This window comes from Psittacula echo (assembly GCF_963264785.1).
Source record: "Psittacula echo genome assembly, chromosome: 15".
Taxonomy (NCBI): domain Eukaryota; kingdom Metazoa; phylum Chordata; class Aves; order Psittaciformes; family Psittacidae; genus Psittacula; species Psittacula echo.
The window spans coordinates 7,825,247-7,850,426 of record NC_137751.1 but is presented as its reverse complement, the minus strand read 5'-3'; the positions used below and the strand labels follow the sequence as shown (position 1 = coordinate 7,850,426).

The 25,180-nt window shown below is 47.4% G+C and overlaps 2 protein-coding genes across 8 annotated transcripts in view; one reads left to right on the top strand and one right to left on the bottom strand.

Annotated features, from left to right (window-relative positions):
* Positions 1-80: 80 nt before the first annotated feature.
* TLCD3A (TLC domain containing 3A) lies at positions 81-4,458 on the bottom strand (the record flags this gene model as incomplete). The annotated part of the gene is made up of 5 exons (XM_080629997.1): positions 81-776; positions 1,220-1,315; positions 1,494-1,707; positions 3,749-3,832; positions 4,337-4,458. The coding sequence occupies 5 exons, from the start codon at positions 4,456-4,458 to the stop codon at positions 507-509; spliced, it is 786 nt and encodes a 261-aa protein (XP_080486123.1). The 3' UTR covers positions 81-506.
* A 271-nt stretch (positions 4,459-4,729) lies between these two features.
* The window catches only part of VPS53 (VPS53 subunit of GARP complex), a 68,490-nt gene continuing 48,039 nt past the window's right edge, over positions 4,730-25,180 (top strand). For 5 of the 7 annotated variants that reach the window (XR_013958045.1, XM_080629839.1, XM_080629837.1 and 2 more), the window contains exons 1-5: positions 4,730-4,836; positions 7,552-7,632; positions 8,728-8,777; positions 9,551-9,617; positions 24,976-25,062. Coding sequence is in view for 6 of the 7 variants with exons in the window: in XM_080629839.1 (XP_080485965.1) it covers positions 4,753-4,836; positions 7,552-7,632; positions 8,728-8,777; positions 9,551-9,617; positions 24,976-25,062 (369 nt within the window). In the remaining variant the exon portion in view is untranslated. Of the gene's footprint in view, positions 4,878-7,551; positions 7,633-8,727; positions 8,778-9,550; positions 9,618-12,759; positions 12,827-24,975; positions 25,063-25,180 lie in introns of all 7 variants that reach the window. The other 2 variants (XM_080629840.1, XM_080629841.1) reach the window with 2 other exon arrangements.

The following is a 25,180-nucleotide window of genomic DNA, read 5'->3' as shown; positions in this document are numbered from 1 at the left end:
CTCTCAGCTGGAGGTTGACCCAGAGCTGGAGCAGCGAGTTGGGGCTGCGGCAGGTCCAGTACATGGCTCCTGTATCCCCAGTGCTGCTGCATGAGGCTGGGCACGCTCCAGCAACAGCTCCACTGCTGCCTTCAGCGCTGCGGGCTCCCTCACGCCGCGCTGCAGCGGTGTCTGGTGTCAGCCCTGAAGGAGGCGGCGGGGGGGCTGTAACAAACCCCTCTCGTGTGACCGTTCAGAGCCACAGCGTTGAATCCCAGAAGGAATGTCGTGCTCACAGGCTGGCTCCTACCCCAGCTCCCACGGGTGGGAGGACGCAAGGCACCGGAGCAGTGTGGGAGGAAAGCCTTCCCAGGCTGGTGCTGCCTGGCACAGGATGGTGTGGGGCTGCTCCAGCTGACACAGCCCGGCGGTATCACCGCTCCCGCTGCTCTGCTCCCACGCTGGTCCCCGCAGTGAAGGTGGAAGAGCCGGGGGGAGCCGATCCTTTTCCAGCCCCGTGCCGGCCGTTATCTGCTCTTGTCGGCGGGCGAGCTGCCGTAGAGGCGGGCGGCCTTGCGGCAGATGAGCCTGAACCAGTAGAGCTGGGGGGCGATGAGGGAGGCGTTGGCGATGTTGCAGTGCAGGGGGATGCGGAAAGGCACCATGTAAACAGGGATCCCCACCTGCCGGGCGTAGGCCGCGTACATGAAGGGGAAGAGGAGAATGCGGCAGAGGAAGAAGGTCACCAGGATGAGGATCCCGTTCACCTTGTGCAGGAGCGTGTCCTGCATTTTGAGCTGGGGGAGGAAGAGGTGAATGTGGGGTGAGTGTTGGGCAGGCAGCACCCCATTGCTCCTTGGGCATGGGCTGTGCTGGGAGCATGGAAACGAGCACCCAGGTGGTAATGAGTGAGGGGGAGCGTCTTGGAGGGAGCAGGGAAGTGGGGTGGATAGGGATGGAGAAGGGTGGAAGGAAGCAGGGTGCAGGGGAGTTAGAGGGTACAGACAGGAGGGGGCAGCACCAGGAAACGGCACAGCTCCAGTTCGGGGATGCTACTGGGCATGCTGCTTACTGGGAGAAGGGGACATAGGACAGGAATCTGATGGAAGGCAGCACTGGGGGGAGCTTGGGGTTACAGCTGTGAGGCTGCCTCCTCTGAAACCCCTAGCTCAGCTGCTCACAGGGCGGCCTGAGGCAGGGAAAGGGTATGAACTGCAGTGCCAAATCCCTCCTCACCTACCTGCATGAGGATTTTGCCCAGCGATACGAAAGGTGTGCTCAGCTCTGCCATGAAGATGCAGCCCACGAAGAAGTCCCCCAGCTCTCCCCTGAAGTGCTGCAAATAAAGCCAGCAGTGAGTACAGGGCTGGGAGCTAACACTGACCATCTCCTGGGGGTCATGGGCTTCTGACCATCAGAGATGCTTTGACAGTCACAGCCTCGATCACAAGCCCTTGCAGCCACATGGGGCTCCTCACAGACTGGGTTTCACTGCAGCCATGCCCAGCCCTTACCTGTGTGATGGGGGTGAGCACGATGAGGATGAAGAGGTGGTGGGTCACCATCAGCCGCTCCTGCAGCAGGAAGCTCCACACACTGGCCAGCGAGTGCTTCTTCTCCACGATTCCCCTGTCCAGGCTCTTGTGCCAGTGGCAGAGGTACATGACATAAATGTCATAGGTCATGTAGGGAACAAGGACCCAGATGTACTCCACAGCCAGCCAGTGCCTAGGGAAGGAGCAGCACACACACAGGCATCACAACGGCCCCGAGCACCTCGCGATGCCCTAGAAGGTGGAAGGGAGGCTTTAGGTCTGAAATGGAAGCATCAGATTTTGAAGCTGATAGTAAGCTGAAAGGGGGTGAATTTCAACTGGATTTGGCTCAGCAGGTGCGGACTGTCCCAGGGAAAAGGTACCTGATACGAGTGGAGGACACCTCCCTGTGCCAGGCACCGAGCTCAGCCCAGCCCAGCACAAACACAGTGCTAACGGGAGGATCTTGATTAGCCCAACAGCAGGTGTTTGCTGTGCAGGGCACAGCACTGCTCAGGATCCAGCACTAATCTGACACCTTGTGGCAGGTAATCTTCTTCCCTCAGCCCTGGGACACCAAAGGTGGTGCTTGGTAGGGGGAAAAACTCCAAGTCTGGGTCCCTCCTGCCACACTGCTTGGGCTGGCTGCCTGAGCCAGGGAGTGCTCGGAAAGCACCCGGGGACCTCAGAGTTAATTAGAGATGCCTGGTCTGGACCTTGGAGAATGAGCTGCAAAATATCCAATATAGGCAATAAACCCCTATGAGGCGTTTTGTCTGTTGGGAAATAATTGCAGGCAGCTGCCTGTTCCCAACGCATGTTGGAATCCCAGTTGCACAATCCAGGCAGCAGCAAGCCCTGCTCTGCAGGACACCAGGCTCCTTAAAATGTCCTGTGTGAAATCCCATTGATAAACCAAGACAAAACCAAACCGTCCTATGCTGCTGCTTGAAGAAACGTAGCTTGGGGCTCAAACAAATCTGCTTCTGCTTGCCTGGCATCTCCAGAGAAAAACTGGCACACGCGTTCCCATTCCAGATAGAAAGATTTAAGTGATGTAAAGCAGGGAGGGGAAGTGACTATTGTGTTTGCAAAACTTGCCCAGGGCTTTGGAGGGCAGTTATGGTGCCAGCAATATAATGATTGCCTGCCTGTGTAAATAAATTGGCAAATTTTACTGCAACCTTTGTGATGCTTCCCGGCTCTCTGGTTCACTGTCATTCTCTGAGGGCTTCCCTGCTGAGCGCTGGGCTGTATTTCCTTCAGATCCAAAGAAAATCTAGGTCTCTGACCACAGAGTGGTTGCACAGAGCTGCTGGCCTTGAGAACACTGGGTTCTGGGGAGGAGGAGGAGGGCTGCTGGCAGTGCCTGTGACTGTGTGGGTCTGGGATTCATCATCTGCCTTATCTGTACAGCAGAGATTTTAGTTTAGAGTCAAATGGTAACTCATTAGACTGCCCCGGGTTAACAGGACTGAGGAATTGGGATAGATCTCACGCTCTAGAGCAAGGGAGGACATTTCACATCTGTGTATTAAGGGCAAGTCTGCGATGACCAAGACGGCAGCCCTCCCTGAGAATCACCCTAAAATCCAGGGTGTGATGGTCAAATGCCACCTTAACGTAATTATATTCTGCCCTCCTACAATTTTCTCTGCTATTCTGATAATTGCTCTGTTTTTAAGTCTTCTGACCCAGATTGCACTATCGCTCCTGCTGAGAGCCACTTCTGGGGCAGATTATCTCCGAGCACTGAGGACAAGGCAATGTGCTTTTTCTTCAGAGCTGGCTCTGTACTGATTTTCTCATTTCTGGACTCCTTCAGAATCCATCTGGCACAGAGAAGGTGATGAACCTCTAAAGTCAGTTCGCACTAGGTCTGCTTCACTCGTTAGCCCTTTCCCCTTCCAGCAAGGAGACTCCCAACCCCTTTAGAAGTGATGATGTCTTTATTTTTGGCTCATATATGAGCCTATGTTACAGCCCATCCTCAGGAGCAGAACCTCCATGCTGGCACAGCAGCCTCAGGGCTGAGCTCAGGGCACAAGCATGTGCCTTTTGGGGGGTGTACTACCAGTGCATTGCCCAACCCTTCACCCGAAGCAGAGAAAATAGGAACATGAAACTAGTTTCCCTCTTCCCTTTGTACATGCAAGCCCTCGGCATAAAACACTCCGGCTGCAAGCTGGGCGGGCACAGGCTCTGTGTGCTCCTCACGGGACGGCAAGGGTTACCTGTCATACACCACATCCTTGCAATTACGGACAACCGTGATCCCTGACACTGTGGCCATCGTGGCTTGGACCGTCGACACCAACCTGAAACCCGGAGAGCAGGAACAGGTCATCCCGAACGTCTCCCGGCAGGGCCGAGGAGCCGCGGCGGCCCCGGTTGCACGGGGTTTGCTCCTGGCACTCGGCACCTACTGGGTGCACGCCCCGAACGCCTTGTCACGGCTCTGCCCCGCGCCCAGCGGCGAGGGACGCGGCTGTGCCAGGCCCCGGCACCGCGACACGGCGGGGAGGGGGTGTCCGGGACTCGTCCCTCCCACCCCCGAGCCTCAGCGGGTGCAGAGGGAGAGCTGCACCGGAGCATCCCCGCACCGCCAACGGGAGCCCAAGGGGTCCCTGCTCCCCTCGCAGTGTTCGGCCTAGGGGCTACCAGGGGTCGGGGCATCCCCAGGGACAGCTCCCAGCGCCGGGGCTCGGTGCTCTTGGCCCGCCCGAATCGCTCCGGTCCCGATCCCGGTCCCTGTTCCCCGCGATGTGTAACGGTGGCAGCCCGCCGCGATCCGAGCCTCCTCCCGCCGATCCCGCCCGTACCTGCCGCTGAGGAGGATGCGGTCCTTGAGGCTCCATCCCGGGGCGGCCCAGCGCAGCAACCGGATGCAGAGGACGAAGAGCCCCGGGAAGAAGGCGGAGGCGAGCGCCAGTGTCCGCCACATGAGGATGACCACGGCCGCCGCGCTTCCCCCGCCGCCGCTTGTCAACAGCGGGACGGGCGGCGGGAAGGTCTCGCTCGGCTCCGCTCGGCCCCGCTCGGGAGGGACCGGCCCTGCCGCTGTCGCCCCCACCGGGACGCGCCCCGCACCGCCGGGCGGCAGGCCCCGCCCCGCCCAATGGAAACCACGCCCACACCGGGTCCCCGCCCCTCGCAAGCCACGCCCCCAGCTGCTGCTGTGTAGGGGGCGTGTCCTCCGGCTCCCGCCATGCCGCGCGGCCCGGAAGCGGCGGCCGCCATGGAGGAGGACGAACTGGAGCTGGCGGCCGGGCTGGAGGCGGCGCTGGAGTTGGCCCCCGCCGTGCAGGCCGCTATCGAGCAGGTGCGCCGGGACGGACGGGCGGGCAGGGCTCGGCTCCTCCGGTGAGGCACTGGGTGTGGGCGCGGCCCGGTACCCGCCCTGTGAGGGCCCCGCCGCTCCGTGCCGGTGTCCTGGGCCCACTCGGGGCCGGGGGCCACGGTAGTGCTGAGGGGTTGTCAGCAGTCTCCGCAGCGCCCTGCGGCTGCCCTCAGCGCGGCAGATCTCGTCTAATCGCTTCCCCATCGGGGTGTTGACCTCTCTGGGCCGGCCGTGCCTGTCCTGTCTGCCGAGTACTGAGTGTGTAAAGTGTCTTAATGGAGCTCAGTGTTCTGCGGCTCGGCCGTGAGGGTGCTGAGGCGCCGGCACAGGGTGCCCAGAGAAGCTGTGGCTGCCCCATCCCTGGCAGTGTTCAAGGCCAGGTTGGACACAGGGGCTTGGAGCAAGCTGCTCCAGTGGAAGGTGTCCCTGCCCGTGGCAGGGGTTGGAACTGGATGATCTTGAGGTCCTTTTTATCCCAAACCATCCTATGATTCTGTGAAGTCAGGATAATCTAAATGGCTTGGTTTGACTTTTGTGATTGGTATGTTCCAGCCCAAGTCCTCCAGTGTTCCTTGAAACCCTTTGTGGCACTTGAAGTCCACAAGAACCTGTGGTAAAGTCATGTATTTGTTGGAGTCTGTGACTGAGCTTGAACTGTTTCCAGCCAACCCTTCCATCTGATGTGCTCTTCCATGTAGTAGAAGTCTGTGGGCAGCAATAGCTGTCTCTCAAAGCATCACTTGAGTTTTCACAGTTTCTTTGATATTGAGGCTGGTGGGTCACAGTTGGTGGCTCTCCTCAAAGAACTGGGGCAGACCACGGCATCTGGAGTGAGCCCAGCACTAGAAGGTGAGGAGGGCAGCACAGTTCGGGTGCTGTGCTAGCTTTGGAATATTGTTGCTCCAAAAGGACACCCCACATACTCTTATCTTTGCATGGGGAAAATCAATGAGTTTATCATTGGCAGTAAATAGAGTAATTTTTGCTGAACCTTTAAGAATTGCTAAGTTAAATGCCAGCTTGTAAAGTAGACCTGGAAGTTGTCCAGAAGAACCAGAGTGTTTGAAAGCCTCCTGTGATTTCTGACATTAGGCAACCAAGGAAGGTTACGTAATGACATTTTAATCAAGCACACAATGTCTCTTCGGTGTAAACCGTATCTTTTAGAGACAGTCTTGATTTGAGTTTTCAAGCAGTGGAGAATCCACCAAGTCCCTGGCTGAATTATTTTAACAGGCAGTAGGGGCTGTTGGCAGATACACCCTGAGCTAGGGGAGATGCTGAGGATGCTGCTGCCTCCTGCCTTCCATCACTTCCTCACTGGCACTTCCTAACCCAATAATCTTCTTGTTCCTTTGTGTTTCTTAATCAGCTTTGGGCAGAGCACACCAGGCTCTGGTGAAATGAGAACTGGCTCAGCTGACTCCTGCCTGAAGTGGGGCAGGAAGCACATGTGATGCTCCACCAAATGTGGGATGGTCATTTCTGGTTAATAGGCTGTGACAAAACCAAAGGAGTAGCAACCTCTTCAGCTGGTACAGCTGCCTGCAGCACTGATCTGTATCTGCAGTTGGAGCAAAGCTCCTGACCAGCCTTTATATTCCAGCCACCCCTTGTTTCAGCTGCTTGTGGAGATTTGGGATTAACTGAATCTGCAGGAGCTGTGAGCCCAGAGCAGGACCGGCTGCTTGTGATGCTGCAGCTGTGCTGTGAGGATGGCCTAATGTCAGAGCATGTTCCTTGCTCAGGCACCACCTCATGCTGCCTGCTTCTCCTTGGCCACAGGAGTAGCTTTGGGAAAGCTGCTGAAGAGGTCTGGTTCACGGAAATGGTCTCAAAAAACCACTGCTTTTAAGCTGCAAAATGTGTAAAACAGCATAAATGATGTGTATGCTCAGGTCATGCAGGTTTCTGTGAAGGCTTTTGATAACCAGGGTGATGTGTAGTGATGAGCTGTGCATTTGCAAGGCAGGGTTTTGACCACGGAGTGCGGAGCTGATGGCTGTGTGAATATGAATATGGAAGGCATATGTTAGCAGAGAAAGGAAAGCATCATTTAGTCTGTGGGGATGAAAGGCAAAGCTTGACAGCTGCCTTTGTATTGTTTGAGCTACTTCTGAGGAGAGATGAGATCTGTTGTACTGCAGCTGCTCTTTCCCCTTTCCTGTGGGTAGGAATAATCGTTCAGCAGATTCTGTTTTTCTCCCTCTTTTTCATGTGGAAGTGGCAAACCCAAGTCTCCAGAGAACTTGTACAACCATTTCTCAGTTCCTCATGATCCCTGTTACGTGGCTGTGAACTGCAAATCCTCTTATCTCACCACAGGGCCTTGGAAACATCAGGGCAATGCCACAGCACAGGGGGTCATTTCCAGATACATCAGAATGGTTTGGGATGGATAATAAATGGTTTGTCTATGTCAGGAATTCCTTGTAAATGATAGCTTGATACACCTGGGGCTGTATGTGGAAGCATGCATGTATGTTATTGGTGTTTACCCAGGCTGATATCCATAGGAATGTGGCTGCTTTGTCTCCTGGGCAGAGGCCTGACCGCTCTCTGTGCACACTTGTTAGAACAATGCAGTGAAACGATCAGAAGTGGGTGCTGAAGTAACTAGAAGTAGTAGATACTGTGTAAAGTTAGAGAAATTAACAGTGGTGTATTGATTGTATTTGTTTCCTTCCCTCTCTTCAGGTATTTCCCAGCCAAGATCCACTGGACAGAGCAGATTTCAATGCTGTGGAGTATATTAATACTCTCTTTCCCACTGAGCAAGTAAGTAGTGGTCACAGCACAGCCCTCTCTGTGAGGGGTAACCTGATAGTAAGGGACTGAAAGCATGTTGAAACCTGTACCCAAGCCTTCTATTTTAAACAGTAGCACAGGTAGTAAGACAGTAACAATAATCACTTCTTAGATTCACATCTCATGATGTTCACTGTCATTATGTAGTCCCTTTCCATCCAAAGTGCTTGCTGCATTAAAAATCCTGATCTGTAGAAATAAATTAGCTTTCTATATAGAGTTTTCTCTTCCAGTAAATGTCATGACTTGCTACGTCTTAATCAGTGGTGAATCCTCAGTTGTTTCAGCCAAATCAGGCAGGTGTTGCCTTGAAGTATCACCGGAGAGTCACCCATGTTTGAAAGCTATTGTTTCTTTTGAGATTTAAGGAATGAGATTGCCATGGGCTCGTATCCATACTTTGTCTTACCCATATAAGCCTCTGGGGCAGTTTTGGACTAATCTATCGCAAAAGGAAGTGATTCTGTAGCTGAAGGTTGTGAGGCAGCCACAATATTTACCATGTTTAAGATCCTCTGCAGCACCGACTGTTTTGGCTTTCAGCTGTTTCTATTTAGTTTGCCGGTGGTGCTGGCTTGGCTTTTTCCTTTTGCTAGTAGTGGTGAAGAGCTGTTTTCCCTGCAATACCCCCACTACAGCTCCAGCAGCAGCCAGGCCTCCTGCAGCCCATGTGCTGGGCTCTGCAGCAGGGTCTCTGCCCAGGGAAGGCGAAGGCTCTGTCCCCATTGCCCACTGGAGGTCACTGTCACCACGGCGTTTCGGGAGCAGTTGCTGACAAGGCAGGGCTCAGGGCACCCTCCTTGCTCAGGGCTGGGTGGGAAGCAGGGAGCCTTTGGGACCTGGAGGGCTGCACCTTGGCCTGACCTGGCTTTTGCCACTGTTTGTAACATGACCTGAGGGTTGCAGCTAAGTTGCCGTGTGTCTCAGTGCCTCCATCTGTAAAACAAAGTAATTGCTCTTCTCTTTGTAAAATGCTACTCATGAGAAAGCATGAGGTGTCACAGCTGATTTGTATCACAGTAAAAGGTTCCCCATTTCACTTCTCTCTTTTCTTTCTTGTTGTAGTCTTTGGCAAACATTGATGAAGTTGTGAACAAAATCAGGTTGAAAATAAGGTAAATGTTTCTCCATTTCATTGCGTCTCAGGTGCTGAGTTGTCACTGAGGCTTCATAAATACAACCCTTGCACTGGAGCTGGGAAGAATTAATTTGCTTGAGAGACACAAATAGGATCAGCCTCGAAGTGTAATAGTGGGACAGAGACAATTACTTATAATATTTTATATTTTGCCTCTATTGTGTAATACCCTTCAGGTTATTTTAGCTGATGGATTGCGAAGTAGAGCTTTGAAAAACAATGAATTAAGAATCAACAAGTACCAAATTTTAGTACAGTTTAGAGGCTGAAGGAGCAAACTACCGGGAAGACTCATTTGCTCAGAATTTGTTTGTGAGATCAAACTAGCAATTGTAAAAACTTCATTCTGTATTACTTGTCCTGTAAGTACAAAATAAATGTAAGTATGCAGGAAATACTTAAATTTTCTGTGCAGTTTGGCATTGCCAACTTGAAATGACTGAGACAGCACTGTAATATGGGGAAAGCTGCAATGAAAACTGACAAGAGAGGACTGACAGTATTGCTTAAAGGAAGAGGAAATTCAAGAAGCCCTGATTAAATTAGGAAATGGATTCTTATTTTTGTAACAGGAGTTTTAAATTATGTAAGATAGTGATGTCCTATGGGGGTGGGGAGGGGAAGTGAGTTTAACATTGGTAGCATCAGCTTTTTTATGTTAAATCAGTTCTGTAGCTCTTAAGGTTTGCACAATTGTCGGGGTCAGGCACATGGAGAATAAGTTTGACATGATAGATTCTTTTTTTCCAGGAGGTTGGATGACAACATTCGAACTGTAGTGAGAGGACAGACCAACGTTGGACAGGATGGCAGGCAGGTACGTGCATCTCATCTCTGGTATGCCAAGGATTCTCATCTTGTGATGCTGAACTGAGGAATGGCTCTGGCAGGCAGAAACCCGCCCTTGTTGTTAGGGAAGCATTTCTGCTGTCTCTTTGTGAGCTGCTCACTGAAGAACTGTTCTAACCTGCTTTTTGATCACCCTTCAAAGAGAAGTGAATGAGAAATTGATTTAAAAAATCAAAAGCAGGAGGCTTGCAGTTATGGCACTCTGAAGCTAAAGATAAAATGAGCAGGATTAAGTAGGTACAAGTACATTTTGCTACTGAGTAAGGATCAATAAAAGGCTATTTAGCTTTTTAACTAGGCTGTTTGCTGAAGTATCCTGAGTTGGTAGTGACTAAGCCTGATTGCTGCCTGCCAGTTCATCTTGCATGTCCTGTTTAGCTTTTCACTGTCTTTTGCTTGACAGATGTGTTTGCTTGGAGTAAAGTATTGAATAGCACCCCCATGACTGCAGTGTTTGTTAATGCTGAGCTTGGACCACATGTTATCTGGAGTTATCATCCAGTGTGGCTGTATTTCCTGTGTCTATTCTGGTTTAGACCAGGAACATTAATGCCTTGAGTCGTCATCTCATGATGCTTTCCTCAGTGTCAACACTGACTCACCTTTCTAATACCAGATTTAAGACTAGTTTACTGGCATGGGGTAGTCAGGCCCTCACCAGCATGGCTGGCTGTATTTTCCACTTCTTGCTGCAGTAACAATTGGTGTATATTCCTATCCTACCTCTGCCAGAGTCTGTGACCTTGAGTAAATTATGAATTATTATGAACTATTTAACTTTTCTGTGCTTATTGCTTTTGAAAAGAAAATAAAATAGCAAGATGCCTAGCTCTCCTGGCAAAACTAGTTTGATGGTTGCAAGGTTTCCTGAGTACTGCTATTAAACTAGTGATGCGCTTGGGATGTGGCATACCTAGGAGTGGTGCTACCTGCAATCACTGTGCAGGAATTAGACAAGAAATCAAGTGGGGAGGCAATTACAGAAATTGAGGAGTGGTGCAGTACTCAGAGAGTTTGGATATGATTGAAAGCTGGTGCTGTTGTAGCCTTTTGGGCCTTTCAAGGTGACAGATTCCGAGAAGACAACCAAAAAGTGGGATTAACAGGAGCTGTGGGCGAGAATTGCCCAGAGTGCCTCACGACTTGCAGGTCCAAAGGATGATCATGGTGAGAGATGAACAAAAGCAGTTCCACAATCAGCTGTGCTTGCAGGATAACAAAAGTGCCTCTGTGCTATGGAGATTCATCAAGCTTTGTTTAGAACTTTGTCTTATGCCTGTGCTTTCTCACTCTTTAATCCCTTTGAAGATCTCCAATGCATGTACAGACAGACTTGGACACTATCCTGCTCTGCAGTACTGGGGAGGCAGATCTGTCTGTGCAGCCTTTCATTTAGTTTATTATAAAGGAACCAATTAAACTCCTGTCCAAGTAAAAACTTTCAAACGTGTGTGTATGTGGCGTGTCTGTGCAGGGCATCTTACAAGTGGCCTGGAGCTGCAGTTAATCACAAATACTCCTGTATTTAACTGTGAATTTTCTCTTTTTCCTTCACTTTGCTGCTTCGCAAGGTAGAAGCAGACTTTAAGACAGGTGCCAGAGCTTGCAGTTGCGTGGGCTAAAGCCAGAGGGTCTCCCAGGAGCATAACAGTTGTTTCTTACTTTAAGAGAGCCTAACAAATACTAAAACTATTCAATTATTGAAAGTGTTAGTTCGCTGGTAAGAGAAATTGTTTCAGTCTGAAATGGTGAGAGCATTTCTGCTTTTCTAATCCAAGTCCACCATCTCATGCTTGTATGTGCATTCCATATGTCAGTTGCTGGAACCAGACTGTTACAGTGGCTAGACCTTGAAATTCAAAGCAGTAAAGGAGCATCAGCAAGCTTTGCATGTTATCTGGTGGGAGGGACCCGCAGCAGAGGAGGTCATCTTACAGTGCTGGGGAATGCTTGAATTGCATTTCAGTTTGAGATGGACTTTTGTATTTGTCTCCCCAGAATCAGACAGAGGAAGCCTAGAACAAACATTTGCTGTTCCTCTCACCCCCTGCACTACTTTCTCTGAGTTAGCGTATCCTGTGTGCTAGCTGGGGGAGTGAGCAGCCTTTTTCACATGACTACCCTGTTGATAACTCGATTGTGGGAGTGAAAAACCCTTGCTTCTCTGCTTCAGCTGCCTGTTCCTGTGCTGAAGAGTGCCTTTGTTTCACCAGCATATTCTCAGTGGAATCAAGGACACGTAGAAATGTTAATTTTTCTGTACAGAGAAATAGGCCTGGCTTCTCCCATTTGCAGAGGAAGGCTTTAATTTTCCAGTGTACAGTAAGAAACCGATTTGAAACAACTGAAAGCGACATGCCTTTAAGACAAGTTAGTGCTCTTCTAGGAAGGGAGTCAGTGCTACTGAAAGGGGCTTTTTTTTCCTTATTTACCTTTTTAGTAGTAGTTTGTAGTTTAGTCCCACAATAAAATTAGGTTCTTGCTTCTCTGATCTTCTTATTAAATTTACATGAAATTTGTATCCTCGAGACTAGTATTACCCTGCAAAATTTGATTGAAGCATATACGTGGATAGATACTGTCATCCTGTGAAGCCCAGGATGGAGATGATTATTACATTTTATCATAGTAACCACAACTGCAAACCACCCTTGATTAATAACCCCACCTGCAAAACATCTGCAAACCACCACTGATAAATAAAGAAACAGCCAGCAACTAGCTTTTGCAATAGGTTTGAAACAAAGCTTAACCCCAGCCACAGCAAAAGGTTTAAGCTTCAGATACCTTTTCCTGTTTAAAACACTTTCCTACTGTAAGGGTGTCTATAGCCTGCAGTGCACAATACTTGCAGCAGAGTTGCTTTTGAAAAAGCCATTCCTTTCTTTTGACTGACTGACACATTGAGACCCGAGAGGAATGATGCAGTCCATCATGTCCTTGAAAGTGTGTGCTGTAAACAAAATACGTATGAACTCTGGTGTTGTAGCTGCTTGAATTTCAGTGAGGGCTCAGAATCTTGTGCATTTATTGCAAGATTGGGCCTGGGAGGTGGTTTGCAAAAGCCTCTTTCCTTCAGTCCCGTTCTCTCCTAACAATTAATGATACAGACTGATCAGCGTTTGCCAGAATTGCCTGACTGCGTGGTATCTGAGCTGGAGGAGCTGTTCTTGTCTGGTGAGTAAATAACAGTTTGAATAAACATCCTTTCAATCTCTGACTTCCTTCCAAAGGAAACATAAACTGCAGATGCAGTGATAGAAGAAAAAAGTTCTTGTTTAAGTCAAAGCAAGCCAGGAGGGGGTTCCCTGCTGAGTCCTGGCGCTCTGTTGCCTGTGTTAGCTGTTCCCTGCCTGCCTCAGTTTTGAGTGGGGAGGCAGAGCTGCGCACACAAGGGGCTGCCATCTTGGCTGCCCTTACAGGCAAGGGATCACTGTGTGCCCAGAAGTTAGCTTTGACTTTCCTGTCTCCTGTCAGCCTTAACTGCCCACCAAGAGGTTGGAACCAGGCAGGCTCTTAGAAGACAAACCAAGGATATTTAGTCTTTGACAGCTTGCTTTCTCTTTGGGGAAGGGCTCGTTTCCTAACTGAGCCCAGTCAAGCAGTTTTAGCTCTCTTGTGCAGAGGAGCAGTGCTTTAGTAAGCCTTGTTGGGAGCTGCACCATCGCGGCCGTCCAGGAGAGGGGAGCCCAGTCTTGGTTTTGAGACCAGGATAACATTTTGCTGATAACTGATGGTGAGGGAGTGCTGCCAATGGAGACATGTCTGAATAGTGATGCATGTTATTCTCCCAGTTACAGCAATGTGAATCCCAGCTGGACCCAGTGGGAATATGTCGTATGCAACTATGGAAATGTGCTCTCTGTGCTCTTTAATGATAGCAGGTTCAAAATCCTAATTGCAGATCCAGCCACTATATTTGCTGTGATCCAAGTCTCCTGTCCCATCTGGCTAGTAGTGTGGCTGCATTGGGGATAACACTTCTGTGCTCCACCTGGGTGTTGAGATGATCGAGCAGGTCCTCAAGGTAAATTGTAGGTGTGAGAAGGATGGAAAAGTAGGGTTTCTTTTACAGTCAGTCCTTAACTTTTAAACTGTTTCCCAAATAGTCTTGATCACATACACATGTTCGTATAAAATAGTATCTAGGTGTCTGAAAAAGCAGATTCTAAATCTAAAAATAAAGTCATTCAAATAGATGTGGCCCCAAAAGAGTTATTTAAGCAGCTCTAAAGGCAGGAATGCTCCTTCTCCACAAAGCCTAATGTTTCCCAGTTCAAAGCATCTGCCTTTTTGAAATTTTGCCCTAGAATTTCCTCCAACTGCAGAAGCCTTAAAATAGTCTGGCTCGTTTGGCTTCCCCTTCCTGGTGCAGTATTTCAGTGAAATCTGTAGACAATACCGTGAACCTCAGAAATTGTCTCACTAATGATCCTTTTATGGGAGGAAACAACAGTCGTGGGTGGAACATTCCTCAGCAGGGCGTAACAAAATTTTCCTTGGGACTCCCAGACTTGGGCTATTTCGGATGCTTTGGGAGAGGCTGGGAATGCAGGAGCTGCTGTGCTTCAGTGGTAACCATGTGCAGTTCAGGCTGTGCCTGCAGTTTCTGGGGAGCCAGCGCTATCTGATTTTTCCCCTCTGTAAGGTTTTTCTCAGAGCTGCTGCTGAACTGGAGTCTGGGCTGACCTTGCTACAAGCTGCAGTCCACTTGTGCCATGATTTCCTCTCAGCCCTGGGCTGTAGTATTAAAAGTTCCCATAGATTTTTTTTTTTCCACTGAGCATTTAACACACTCCACACGGTTTTATTTGTCACTCCTCAGTTGCGTTTGTTGCTAAAGCTTCTGCATCAACTGGCTGTAATTTCTTTGACAGTTGCTGACATGTCTTTACTGGTTGGTTGGCTGAAGCTGCTTCACTGATCACAGAATCATTTGTCCTTATAATAAAGTAGCCTCTGCCTTTGCAGTTGTGTTTAACCCTTGACAGTATTAATGCAACCAGGATGGGGGTGCCTGGGTCAGTAAAGGTGAGGCAGCTTCATATGAAATCCATTTCAGAAGGAATTGAGAATTCCAGAGGAATCCCAAGATCCTTAATGGGTTTGTGGCTTTGTAGTTTGAATCTAAAAAACAATACATTTTCTGTGCTCCATTTCTCCCTTCCTGCCCTGTAGTTAATAATAAAGTCATAAAAAATAAAAAAGTAATAAATGTAAAAGTGAAGTAATAATAAAGTAATAAACACATAAAGTAAATGACAGAAATTAAATGAGTAAAGGCTGTGTTTTAAAGAAAAAACTTGGTTTATTGCTTAGTATCTCCTATTGTATGCGGGTCTGGCTCAGCGCTAGAACAAAGTTAAGCGTTAACTGGAAGAGAAAATGGATTTGTTCTGGGCTGGAATGAGCCTTGCATGTTTCTCATGGCTGAAGATGCTGGTTGGTACCTCGGATTGCTTTGGTTGGCTCCTCCTTCTTTGCTTTGCTCCGTGAGAACAGTAATATTTTTATTTCATAACTGCAGCAGTACAAGCAAAGAGATGGCAGCTGTGGTTAAAGAATACAGCTATATTCTTGCTGTCCAGCCTGAGCCCAGCACAGCAGCAGACAGTTCAATTAGCCATCCCATCCTTTAGAAACCAATGCTGGCCTTTCTGGTGGCATGTAAAAATAAACATCTCAGCTCTGCAGCTGTGGGGAGACTCTGACTGCCTGCCCTGCCCTGTGTGTGCTGCCTTGTCTGGCAGCGGTTAAGCCTCTGGAAGGAGGAGGATGTGTCTGGCATAGAGAAATGCCCACAGGTTATTGGGTTTGACAGGTTATTCATAGATGGAAGTATGTGAAATACATTTTTGTTGGGTTTTTTTTTTCTTTAACTAGAAATCAGGAAACACTTTGCAGAATCAATATAGAGAGGAAGAACGAGATGAAGATGGACAGTGAGCAGAAGAGAGGGATGCAGGTGCTGCATGTGGCAGACAGCCATAGGGGTATGGTGCTCCCATGCTGAAGGGTTCATCCTCACTACTCGAGTGCCTGTGTAGCCAGTGGTGTCCTGAGCTTCAGGACAGCTGGAGGATGGTGTCACTGGAGCCAGAAGCTCGTCCTCTCCCCAGTGCTGTGAGTGCTGGGTTACAGCAGTGTCGGCCTGGAAGGCAGGGAGGTGATTCTGTGCACTGTTTGCATAAGCATGCTTCATTCGCAGCACTGTTGCTTCAGCCTCTCTTCTTACCTCCACGTGTTTGTGTAGAGGTGGCTTTTTGGCTGCACGTTGCATTTCACACTAAACAAAGGTAGTCAGGGCTTTCAGATCTCCTACTGCAGGCGCTTTAATTTCATTTTGATTACTTATTTAAGTGCATGCATGCTTCCAGACATCATATTGCATGCTGCTTTCTTGGCTGCAGTGTCCAGGTTCTGCTCACAGGGTAGGTGTTGATGTGCCTCTGCTGCTGGGACAGCACTGACTGCCTTTGCCCGAGCCTTAAAAGCACGAGGTAAATCACTGTAAGCTCTTAATAACTGGTTAAGCCTAAGTATATAAAATATTTGTGGGCTTTTTTGTGTCACAATCCCTGATGTAGGCACCATCTTTCAATTATATTCATTCTTGCATTGCTAAGTTTTATTTGCAGGGGGTTTTTGATGAATGGCTCATTATTCTGAAATATGAGCTGACTAGTGTTAGTTTTCAATTTGTTTTAAGACTGTGAATGGATGAGGGTCAAATATTGTCTTAAGCTGTGTAATTTTATATATTTAAAGAAAAAAAAGTCATGCTGCAGATTCTGTAAGACTCCAGTTGAGTGATTAAAGCCCCATGATATTCTTTTGTAACCAATGAATGATAAGTAGAAGCTGAGCTGCCAAAATAAATTGAAAGTGAGTTTCAGTCATCTCCCTAATGAATTATGACAGTTGGGCGATGTCCTTCCCATCAAGAGACACAGGGAGCTTTTTCTAGCCTAGAACATGTTTATTGAAAAGGATTTCAGGTAAACGGCATGCCAAGAAGAAATAGTCCTTTCTTATTATCATCCTGGCTACTGGCCATGCAAACGGGCATCTGCAGCTGTATGAAGAGGTCAGGCATAACTTTTCCCATCTGCTGCAAACCCTGGTTCAAGGCAGAACCAGGTCTGAGCTTGACCTTGCCTTGTGCTTCTGTATGGAAAGGTGGTGGGTGCACCCTGTCACTGTCCTGCAGCCTGAGGCTGGAAACCAGGTCATGTTTTGTGCTGGCAAGAGGCACACTTGCTTGCTGATGCCATTGAAGGCAGTGAAGCTGCAAAGTAAGACAGGGCTGTTCCACAGCCAGTGCTGTTTGATTTTGATGCCAGAAAAGCAAGAAGCCCAGCCTGAAAATAGAACTCTTGACAACAGGCAGGAGATTTTGGTTTAATGTGGATCTTGGTTTTTTAACTTCCTTTCTCCTTTTTGTTGTTGTCTCATATCTGCTGTGTAGTAATGTTTATTCCAGCTGTGTTGCTTCAATGCTTATGGCAGGTGGACTGTCAGCATTTCCACTTAGAAATCCCTACTTGTAGGGTTCATGGCATGGTTGTCTGTTCTCCCCACATGTGTTTTGCCTCTTAGCTCTCAATCTGAACATGAATTCATCCTGCAAAGTCTGATTCAACTCGAGTGGGTGCTAAATTTGCTTCCCATGGAAGTCAGGCATGTCTCTGATACAGCAAACGTGACCTCAGTGCTGCCTGCAGGTAAATTAACTGGAATCCCTCAGTCATTTACAGGCAAATTCAGTATGCAGCACCTTGGATCAAACAAAACCAGGCAACTTGCTGGTGATCAGAGGAGCATGTGTGTGTCACTGCCCCAGCAGCGGAGGGATGCCAGTTAGTCCGTGCTGGAGGAGAGGCCATAGAAGACGACATGGGTCATGGGCACAGGGAGGTGCAGTCAAGGTGTGAGCAGAAATGATGTGAAGGGCAGAGACTCACAGCTTTGAGCTTTGCTATTCTGAAATAATGAGGAGTGATAAAGGAAATAATAAGTGTCTGCCCAGAGGAGTTTTTCCTGTGGGATAATGGTGTTTAACGCATTGAGCTGGGTGTGGGGGAAGGCTGTTGCCCTTCATCTGCCAACCTACATCAGTGTGATGAAACTGTGGTAACCCACTGTGAGGTCTGTGATGAAGCTAAAGGCTTTGCTAGAGGGTTGTGTAACTCACACCATGGACGTTTAAATGGCCACGCCATTCTGGTGCGCATTAGCTGCATGACTGTAAAGCTACTCACCAGAGCAAGACCACTAAAACCATTGTTACAGCACATTACCACCTTTCTTCATGGTGCAGGCATCAGTGTGCAGGGCTGGGCAATGCAATTAAAACTGACAGCTCAGTGTTGGACTGGTACAGTATGGGAGTTAAGCTGAAAGGTTTCGACCAACACAACGTGGAAATCACCTCTTGCTTCACCCCCCGTTTCCATCGGTGTTTGTGCAGCTGCTCAGAACATGGGGTTTGATTTCTAAGCTCTGTTTGGAGGAGTTAAGTGAAGGGGGAGTAGAAGCAATTTCAAGCTTGGTGAAGTGTTGGGTATAACCTGCTTTGTTGATTTAAAGTGTCCTGTGCAGCCTTCATGGTTAGGATTGAGCTGATGACACAAACCTGCCTTTTTTTTAGTGACAATAGTAGTAGTCATGTAGTATTTGATCAACTCCTAGGGTAGAAATCTGCTAAAATCAAAACCAAGGGTGATGAGCCCTTCAGGTTTGTCTGCTCAGGGGCATTAGCTGGTACGGCTGTGGTGCAAAGTTGTCCTGCTCTGACAGACAGGCCCTGAGCTTTGGCTGCGTGGGTTATCCCTAGCTGTAAAACTTCAGAGTTTTCTCCAAAATGAAATCAGACTGAGAATCAAAGTACATTTCTACCCTTTCTCAATCTGGAGGGGATCATTTATATGAGGTTTTAATGGCAGAAATTGTTAGGCTGGTCACCGTGTGCAGGGGTTTCTTTGAAATCTCTGCAGCTGAGGCTCCTTGGAGCATTGGGGATGGGAACTTATTTTTAGTCATGGTCTAGATTTTCATTGATCTGGGCTGTAAGTGTGGCAGCAAATGAAAGAAGCATTAACGCTCTGTATTCAAGAGTGGGGACCCATCCAGAAACATGAAATTCCCAGCATCCTAACCACAGCCTAATTTGTAACATTAAAAATACATTTGGATGCTGTGAATTTGGCAGATGTGTCAAGTGTCTATAAAATACTTAGTAGAGGGCAGCTTTCTGATGTGAGTAATAACATCCAATTGAAATACATATTGGCTAGGATCAAAGCTAGCACATTTCTAGCACAACACCAGTGAGCATATGGAAACCATCGAGGTATTTTAACAATTACCGAGGAGAGAACGGTGTTAATTCAGTTAGTCCCCAAGCTCAGGCTTTCCCAAGAAAGCAAACTTCCTCTGAAAATTTGCTTTTTCCCCAGTTCGGCAACATTTTGTAGTCACACACGGGCCTCTCAGTTCCTGTTTGTGCATTTTGTAGTATTTCAGTAATTGCTTTCACAAGGTTCCTGATAGGATGAATGAAGAGGTATTTAGAAATCAACACACTCTCTGCTCACTGTAGCTTGGTGGGAGCGATGTGACAGCTCCGTGCCTAGGCTGCGCAGGGAAGGAGGATGCTTTGTGCATCTGCAGCAGCTGTGGGTGTTTCGAGATGCTGACTTGAATTCACTGAACTGGGTTGGCTTTTTTTCCTTGAATATTATTGCTAATGCTGCTTTTATGTGTGTTAATGCCAGTCTGGTACTGTAAGTGACTGGAACATAACCTTCCGAATGATGCATTGCTTCAAAATCTAATGAATTAGATGTCCTCTTGTCTCACTTTGGATTATTTTGTTTCCTCCTTTTGCTGCTTAGAAGATCTCATATGAAAAGGTGACACAAGTGATGATGTGCAGGCTGACCTTAGAAGTTGTTTGGGATAATGCCAAGTAAAGCTGTTTCTGAGGCAGCCTTTTTCGTAGTGATTCATAGAATCATAGAATAGTTAGGGTTGGAAAGGACCTTAAGATCATCCAGTTCCAACCCCCCTGCCATGGGCAGGAACACCCCACACTAAACCATGTCACCCAAGGCCTCATCCAACCTGGCCTTGAACACCGCCAGGGATGGAGCATTCACAACCTCCCTGGGCAACCCATTCCAGTGCCTCACCACCCTCTCAGTAAAGAATTTCTTCCTTATATCCAATCTAAACTTCCCCTGTTTCAGTTTGAACCCGTTACCCCTTGTCCTGTCACTACAGTCCCTGATGAATAGTCCCTCTCCAGCATCCTTGTAGGCCCCCTTCAGACACTGGAAGCTGCTGTGAGGTCTCCATGCAGCTTCTCTTCTCCAGACTGAACAGCCCCAACTCTCTCAGCCTGTCTCCATACGGGAGGTGCTCCAGTCCCCTGATCATCCTCGTGGCCTCCTCTGGACTTGTTCCAACAGTTCCATGTCCTTTTTATGTTGAGGACACCAGAACTGCACACAGTGCTCCAAGTGAGGTCTCACGAGAGCAGAGCAGAGGGGCAGGATCACCTCCTTCGACCTGCTGGTCATGCTCCTCTTGATGCAGCCCAGGATACGGTTGCTTTCTGGGCTGTGAGCGCACACTGAAGCCGGCTCATGTTCGTTTTCTCATCGACCAACACCCCCAAGTCCTTCTCTGCAGGGCTGCTCTGAATCTCTTCTCTGCCCAACCTGTAGCTGTGCCTGGGATTGCTCCGACCCTGCTCCCTGTTGTTTTATACTGGTGTGTTTGCACTCTTTTCCCATTGCATCTAAAGGTGAAGAAGGTTGGAGAGCTGTAACTGATTCATGTGCTGTGTTTTTCCCTCCAGCTTTGGAGAGTTTGATGAAAAACTGTGTAGCTCAATGTCTGCCCAGCTTACCTGGGGTCTGGCTGTGTGCTCTGGAGCTGGATCTTCCAGCTCTTGTATGTGGTTTCTTAGTCTTCTGTATTTCATCTCTGCTGTTAACACAAGAGCAAGGGAGCTTCCATGGCAAAAATACAGATTGGCTGAGAAATGGGCATGGTTAAAAATACATGATTCTATGATTCTGCATCCGTGGTTTTAAACTGGAAGATCCTCCTGTGTTTTCCCTGCCAAGGATGGTGCTTTGGGTCCCTGCTCTGCAGCTGCTGGGGCTGTGCCTTCTCAGGTGCTACATGTGGAGCTGTGCATTGCCCCACAGGGACACCCCACTGTGACACCCCACCATTGCTGCTTCCCTCCTGCAGCCAGGATGTGCTCCTGAACCTGCAGCTCCTGAAGCCTTCCAGGGCAGAAGATGAGACACACTACACCAGAGAAGGAGGAAAGTGATATGTAGCCAAAGCCTGCCTTATCTTGAGTGCTCTGTCTAGAGCCTCTCGCTCTGTTGCTGGTCCTGCCCTCTTTGCTAAATTTACTGTTGTCAGAGCAGCTGAGGTACCCCAGGGACAAACGTGATGGAAAGAGCCTCAGACACCACTGACTGATGGCTCTACCTCTCTCCAGCAGTCAAGCCCTACCCATGCCGTGTTGCTCAGCTGGTGCCTGGTGTTCAGGGACCTCAGAGGTTGCATGAAGTTTAATAAATAATGCTGGTGGGTTAATTGTAGCTTGCAGGCTCAGTTGTTGATTAGAGTCATATGGTGTTTTTCCAGTACATCACAACCTTTATTTCAACATTCTTGTTTCATATAACCACAACAGATTATCTGTTCAGTCTCCTTCTTTATTTGTGGTCCTCTGCCCCTGAAATGAACTGCTATTGTAGAGAAAGAAACACAGTAACTTCACGTTTGCACATTTGGGGATGTGTACATTTGCATGTTTCCCAGTTGTGCTGATGAGGAAACCAATAAATTAGTCATACAAGGTGAACCCTGCCTCAAGTAATCTCACAGATGCAAGACTACTGCATGTAAGCCAGTTATGCTGAAGAGCAGTTCCTGTTCTCTGGATGCTGTTTTGGGTTTAGAATTTCTGTCCAAAATAAAACTGCTATTAATAAAACAATTACAAAAGCAGTAAGAAAATGCTGAATGGTTGTGGTTTCCCTTCTCTTCTTTTGCAGGTACAAGGATAATTGTTAGATATATCAATAAACTTCTATATTACACATTGAACAGTTAAACCTATTTTCATGTCCCAGCTTCTTATCCCTTAATAATGAAAGCCATTTATCAAATGTGAAGTGTTTTCTTAAAATTGAAGTTTGTTTTTTGTTGGTTTTGCTCTTTGCTTTACTCTGTCTTTACAATGACCAGGAAGGTGAAGGTTTTTCTCCATCATTAATTAGTTTTCTGTATTTCCTTCCTCTACACGCAGTATTTTACTATCAGGTGCTACAGTGGGAATGTTGCAGCCAAAAAGGTTTCATTGGTTTCCTTAAAAAGAACCATAAGAAAGTTTAATAGCAGGCTTTGTGCAAGAAGTAACACTTTTAATTTGGTTCTGAGCTTCCCATCATGTCTGTGTGACAGTGCCCTCCGGACTTAATAGATTTTCATGCAGTGTTACTTTCAGCAAATCCTACAGATGTTTGAAGAAATATTTTCATCTGTAAATGTAAATGATACAGAAAACTGAGCATGTTAATTAATTAATTAGTGTTGTTCTGACCCAAATAAGGAATATGCAGCTCTATTTTAGGAGAGCAGCTAAAGATTTATATCTTAATGGCAAAGCAAATACTTGGAAGCAAGTTTTAGAAAGGAAACGAGTGTTTATGAGCAGTTCTGATTCACTGAAGTCTGTGAAGTTTGCTGAGGACTTCTGTGTGTGGTGTTTTTTGTTGAACAGTTATGGAAATGTCTGCCCCTCTCCAAGAGGTGCGATACAGAACTTGAACAGAATGGCAGGGGCTGTTGGGTCTCTCCCTACATCCCACCCATGTTGGTTTTCACAGCAGTAGAAAACTGCAGGTCTTTAATTCATCAGATAGGGGCAGAGCATGTTGTCTTGCTTGTGTTTTTCCAGAGTCTATAAGGAAGTAAAAGCCACAACTATCTGAGGGTAAATTATGGGCAGTAATGTTGGAAAAGATCCCTATATTCAAGTAGATGATATTCTGTCTCATGAGGAAAACAGATAAGACCATTATCCCTTTGTGGATAGGGATTTCAATGTAAAACCTGTAAGATTTCAGGTGGAATTTCTCACTCATGGTATTGTTTACTCTGAACTTGGTTGCTGAAGGCTGTCAAGAATAAATGGCTTTGAGCTGTGTACTGATGCTTAAAGTAGCAACTCAAATAGTCACTTCTTGGAGAGTAGGTTAGAGATGCCACCCCAAGGAAAAGGTTATGGTGGATGGCTGGAGGTCTTTAGTTTGCCTTGGCAGTCATGCTGAGAAGAGCTGCTATGGCTATTGTCTGAGCTTGCATCTGAAAAATTATCCCTAGGAGAGGGGAATGGGATCAGAGATGTGTCTTAAGTGTATTGCTAATTGGGAATATGGGGTGGTCCTGCTGCATATCTACATGGCTCTGCTGTGATGGCATGAGTGTCTCCTTATAGCTGATCCTCCATACCTTGCTCCCAGTGGTTCTGCATGTGTGAGATCCTAACAAATACCAGTCCCTGCAAGTTTGTTTGAGATAATCCAGAGTTTGAGTAAGTGCTGTGAGATTGCCTTGGCTTTGGATATGAAGGAGGATAGCATCTGGTTTTGGAGGATCTTCTTAATTGGCAGGGTAAATCCTCATCTCTTCTTCTGGAGAGTTCAGCAGCTCTGCCTTCTCTGGGATCATGCAGAGAAATTAGCATTTAGCATCAGTGCTGAAGCAAAGGGAAACAGGAGTTGGCTTCCATGAGGAATTTCAGGTTGACTTTTTTTTAATATACATATATATATACACACACACAGACCTGTCTGCATCTCAGAATATGCAGGATAGTTGCTGCTTGCTTAATATCTCACTTGAGTAATGTGCTGCAGCCGTGGTCTGGGACTGAGTACAGAGACTACAGTTAAATATGTTGAAAGGAGCATTCTTTAGTTCTTTGGTTTGCACTTAATCCACATGCCTTTAAATGGAAGAGAAAACTTTATCCTAAAAGGTGGCCAGGCTGGAGCCAAATGGGAAGGTAGGTGGTGGTGTCCATTTCTGATTTAGTTGTCCCTGCAGCACACTTGTGTGTTCGTTTCCCTTAGTGAACATGCTATATGATAGCTGTGTGACACCAATAGATAAAGTGTTAACTTTCACATGATTCAGAAGATATTTTGGAGGAGACTTCCCCCCCCCTCTGGAAAATGAATTATAAAACGTTTCCAACTTTTATACTTTTATGATAACGCAGCTATGTTCCAGCAAAAGCTCCTGGCAGATAGTTTGCTCATACATTTCCAAATGAAGATGTGTTAAATTTATTTGCTGAAGGAGCTTGTAGCTTGTGCTGTAACCTTGGTCATGGGACTGGATATAAAAACAGAGGGATAGAAGCCCACTGAACAGCGGGAAACAAAGTGGAGCTGGAGCTGGAAATGTTATCAGACCGGGAAGGCAAAACGTGTTGAATTACTTCAGAAGTCAGATTTTGGACATGTGATTGTGGACATGTGGCTTCACTCACTGAATCCACGTGTAGTTCACAGTGGTTGTATGAGGTCAGGATGCACCATGGTTGTATAAAGGGGACCACGTGCCCCAAGAAGCTTGCAGTAAAACAGCACAAAACCCTAAGGCCAGGTCCATTTCCCATGCTCAGCCCTCTTTACCCGCTAATTCTGTGCCCACTCTTCTGTGCCTGGAAGGAGCCGTTCCTTCTGCAGGCGGGTGGGAGGTTTGAGCTGTCCACCCCGAAGAAGCCAGCAAAATCCATTGTTTTCTAACAGGATAATACCCTGCTGATTCAGTGAGGGTTTTGGGCAAGCCCTCACTGTTCTGTGTGTAATGTGTATTTTTTATTAGAGCTAATGGTGAACATAGTTTGTGGAGGTTTCATTTCCCTGCTGTAAATACATATTGATTGAGTACAGTCTACGTTTTACCACATTTTGTGTGTTGAAATTTATTGCAGTAACCTTAAACCTATTCACAGTTCTTATTACAGGAGTAGTTTCCTAGAACTTCTCATTTAGATTTTGCCAGAGCATTATTATAAAATGAATACTGAAGCCCTGGTTCACTCAGGTTAAATATCCCAACATGGTACATTGACTTTTGATGTGCTGACAATGTTTTCTTTGTAAGAAAACAGCTTCCCTCCACTGCTCCAGCCCAGGGGCTGTGGGGAGCAATTGTGTATTTCTTAGAAGGTGAAAACTGAATGTAGTTTTCTTTCCACTGTAATCTTGTTTCTTTTCCAGGCCCTGGAAGAAGCCCAGAAAGCCATTCAGCAGCTCTTTGGGAAAATTAAGGATATTAAAGACAAAGCTGAAAAATCTGAACAAATGGTGAGCAGTAGTTTCTTTCTAACCTTTGAAAGGGAGAGGGGCACTGACTTTTGCTTCCAGTTCTCCTTAAAGAGGAAACATTTTTGTCTCTGGCCCTTCTGACTGGGTGATAATTTGG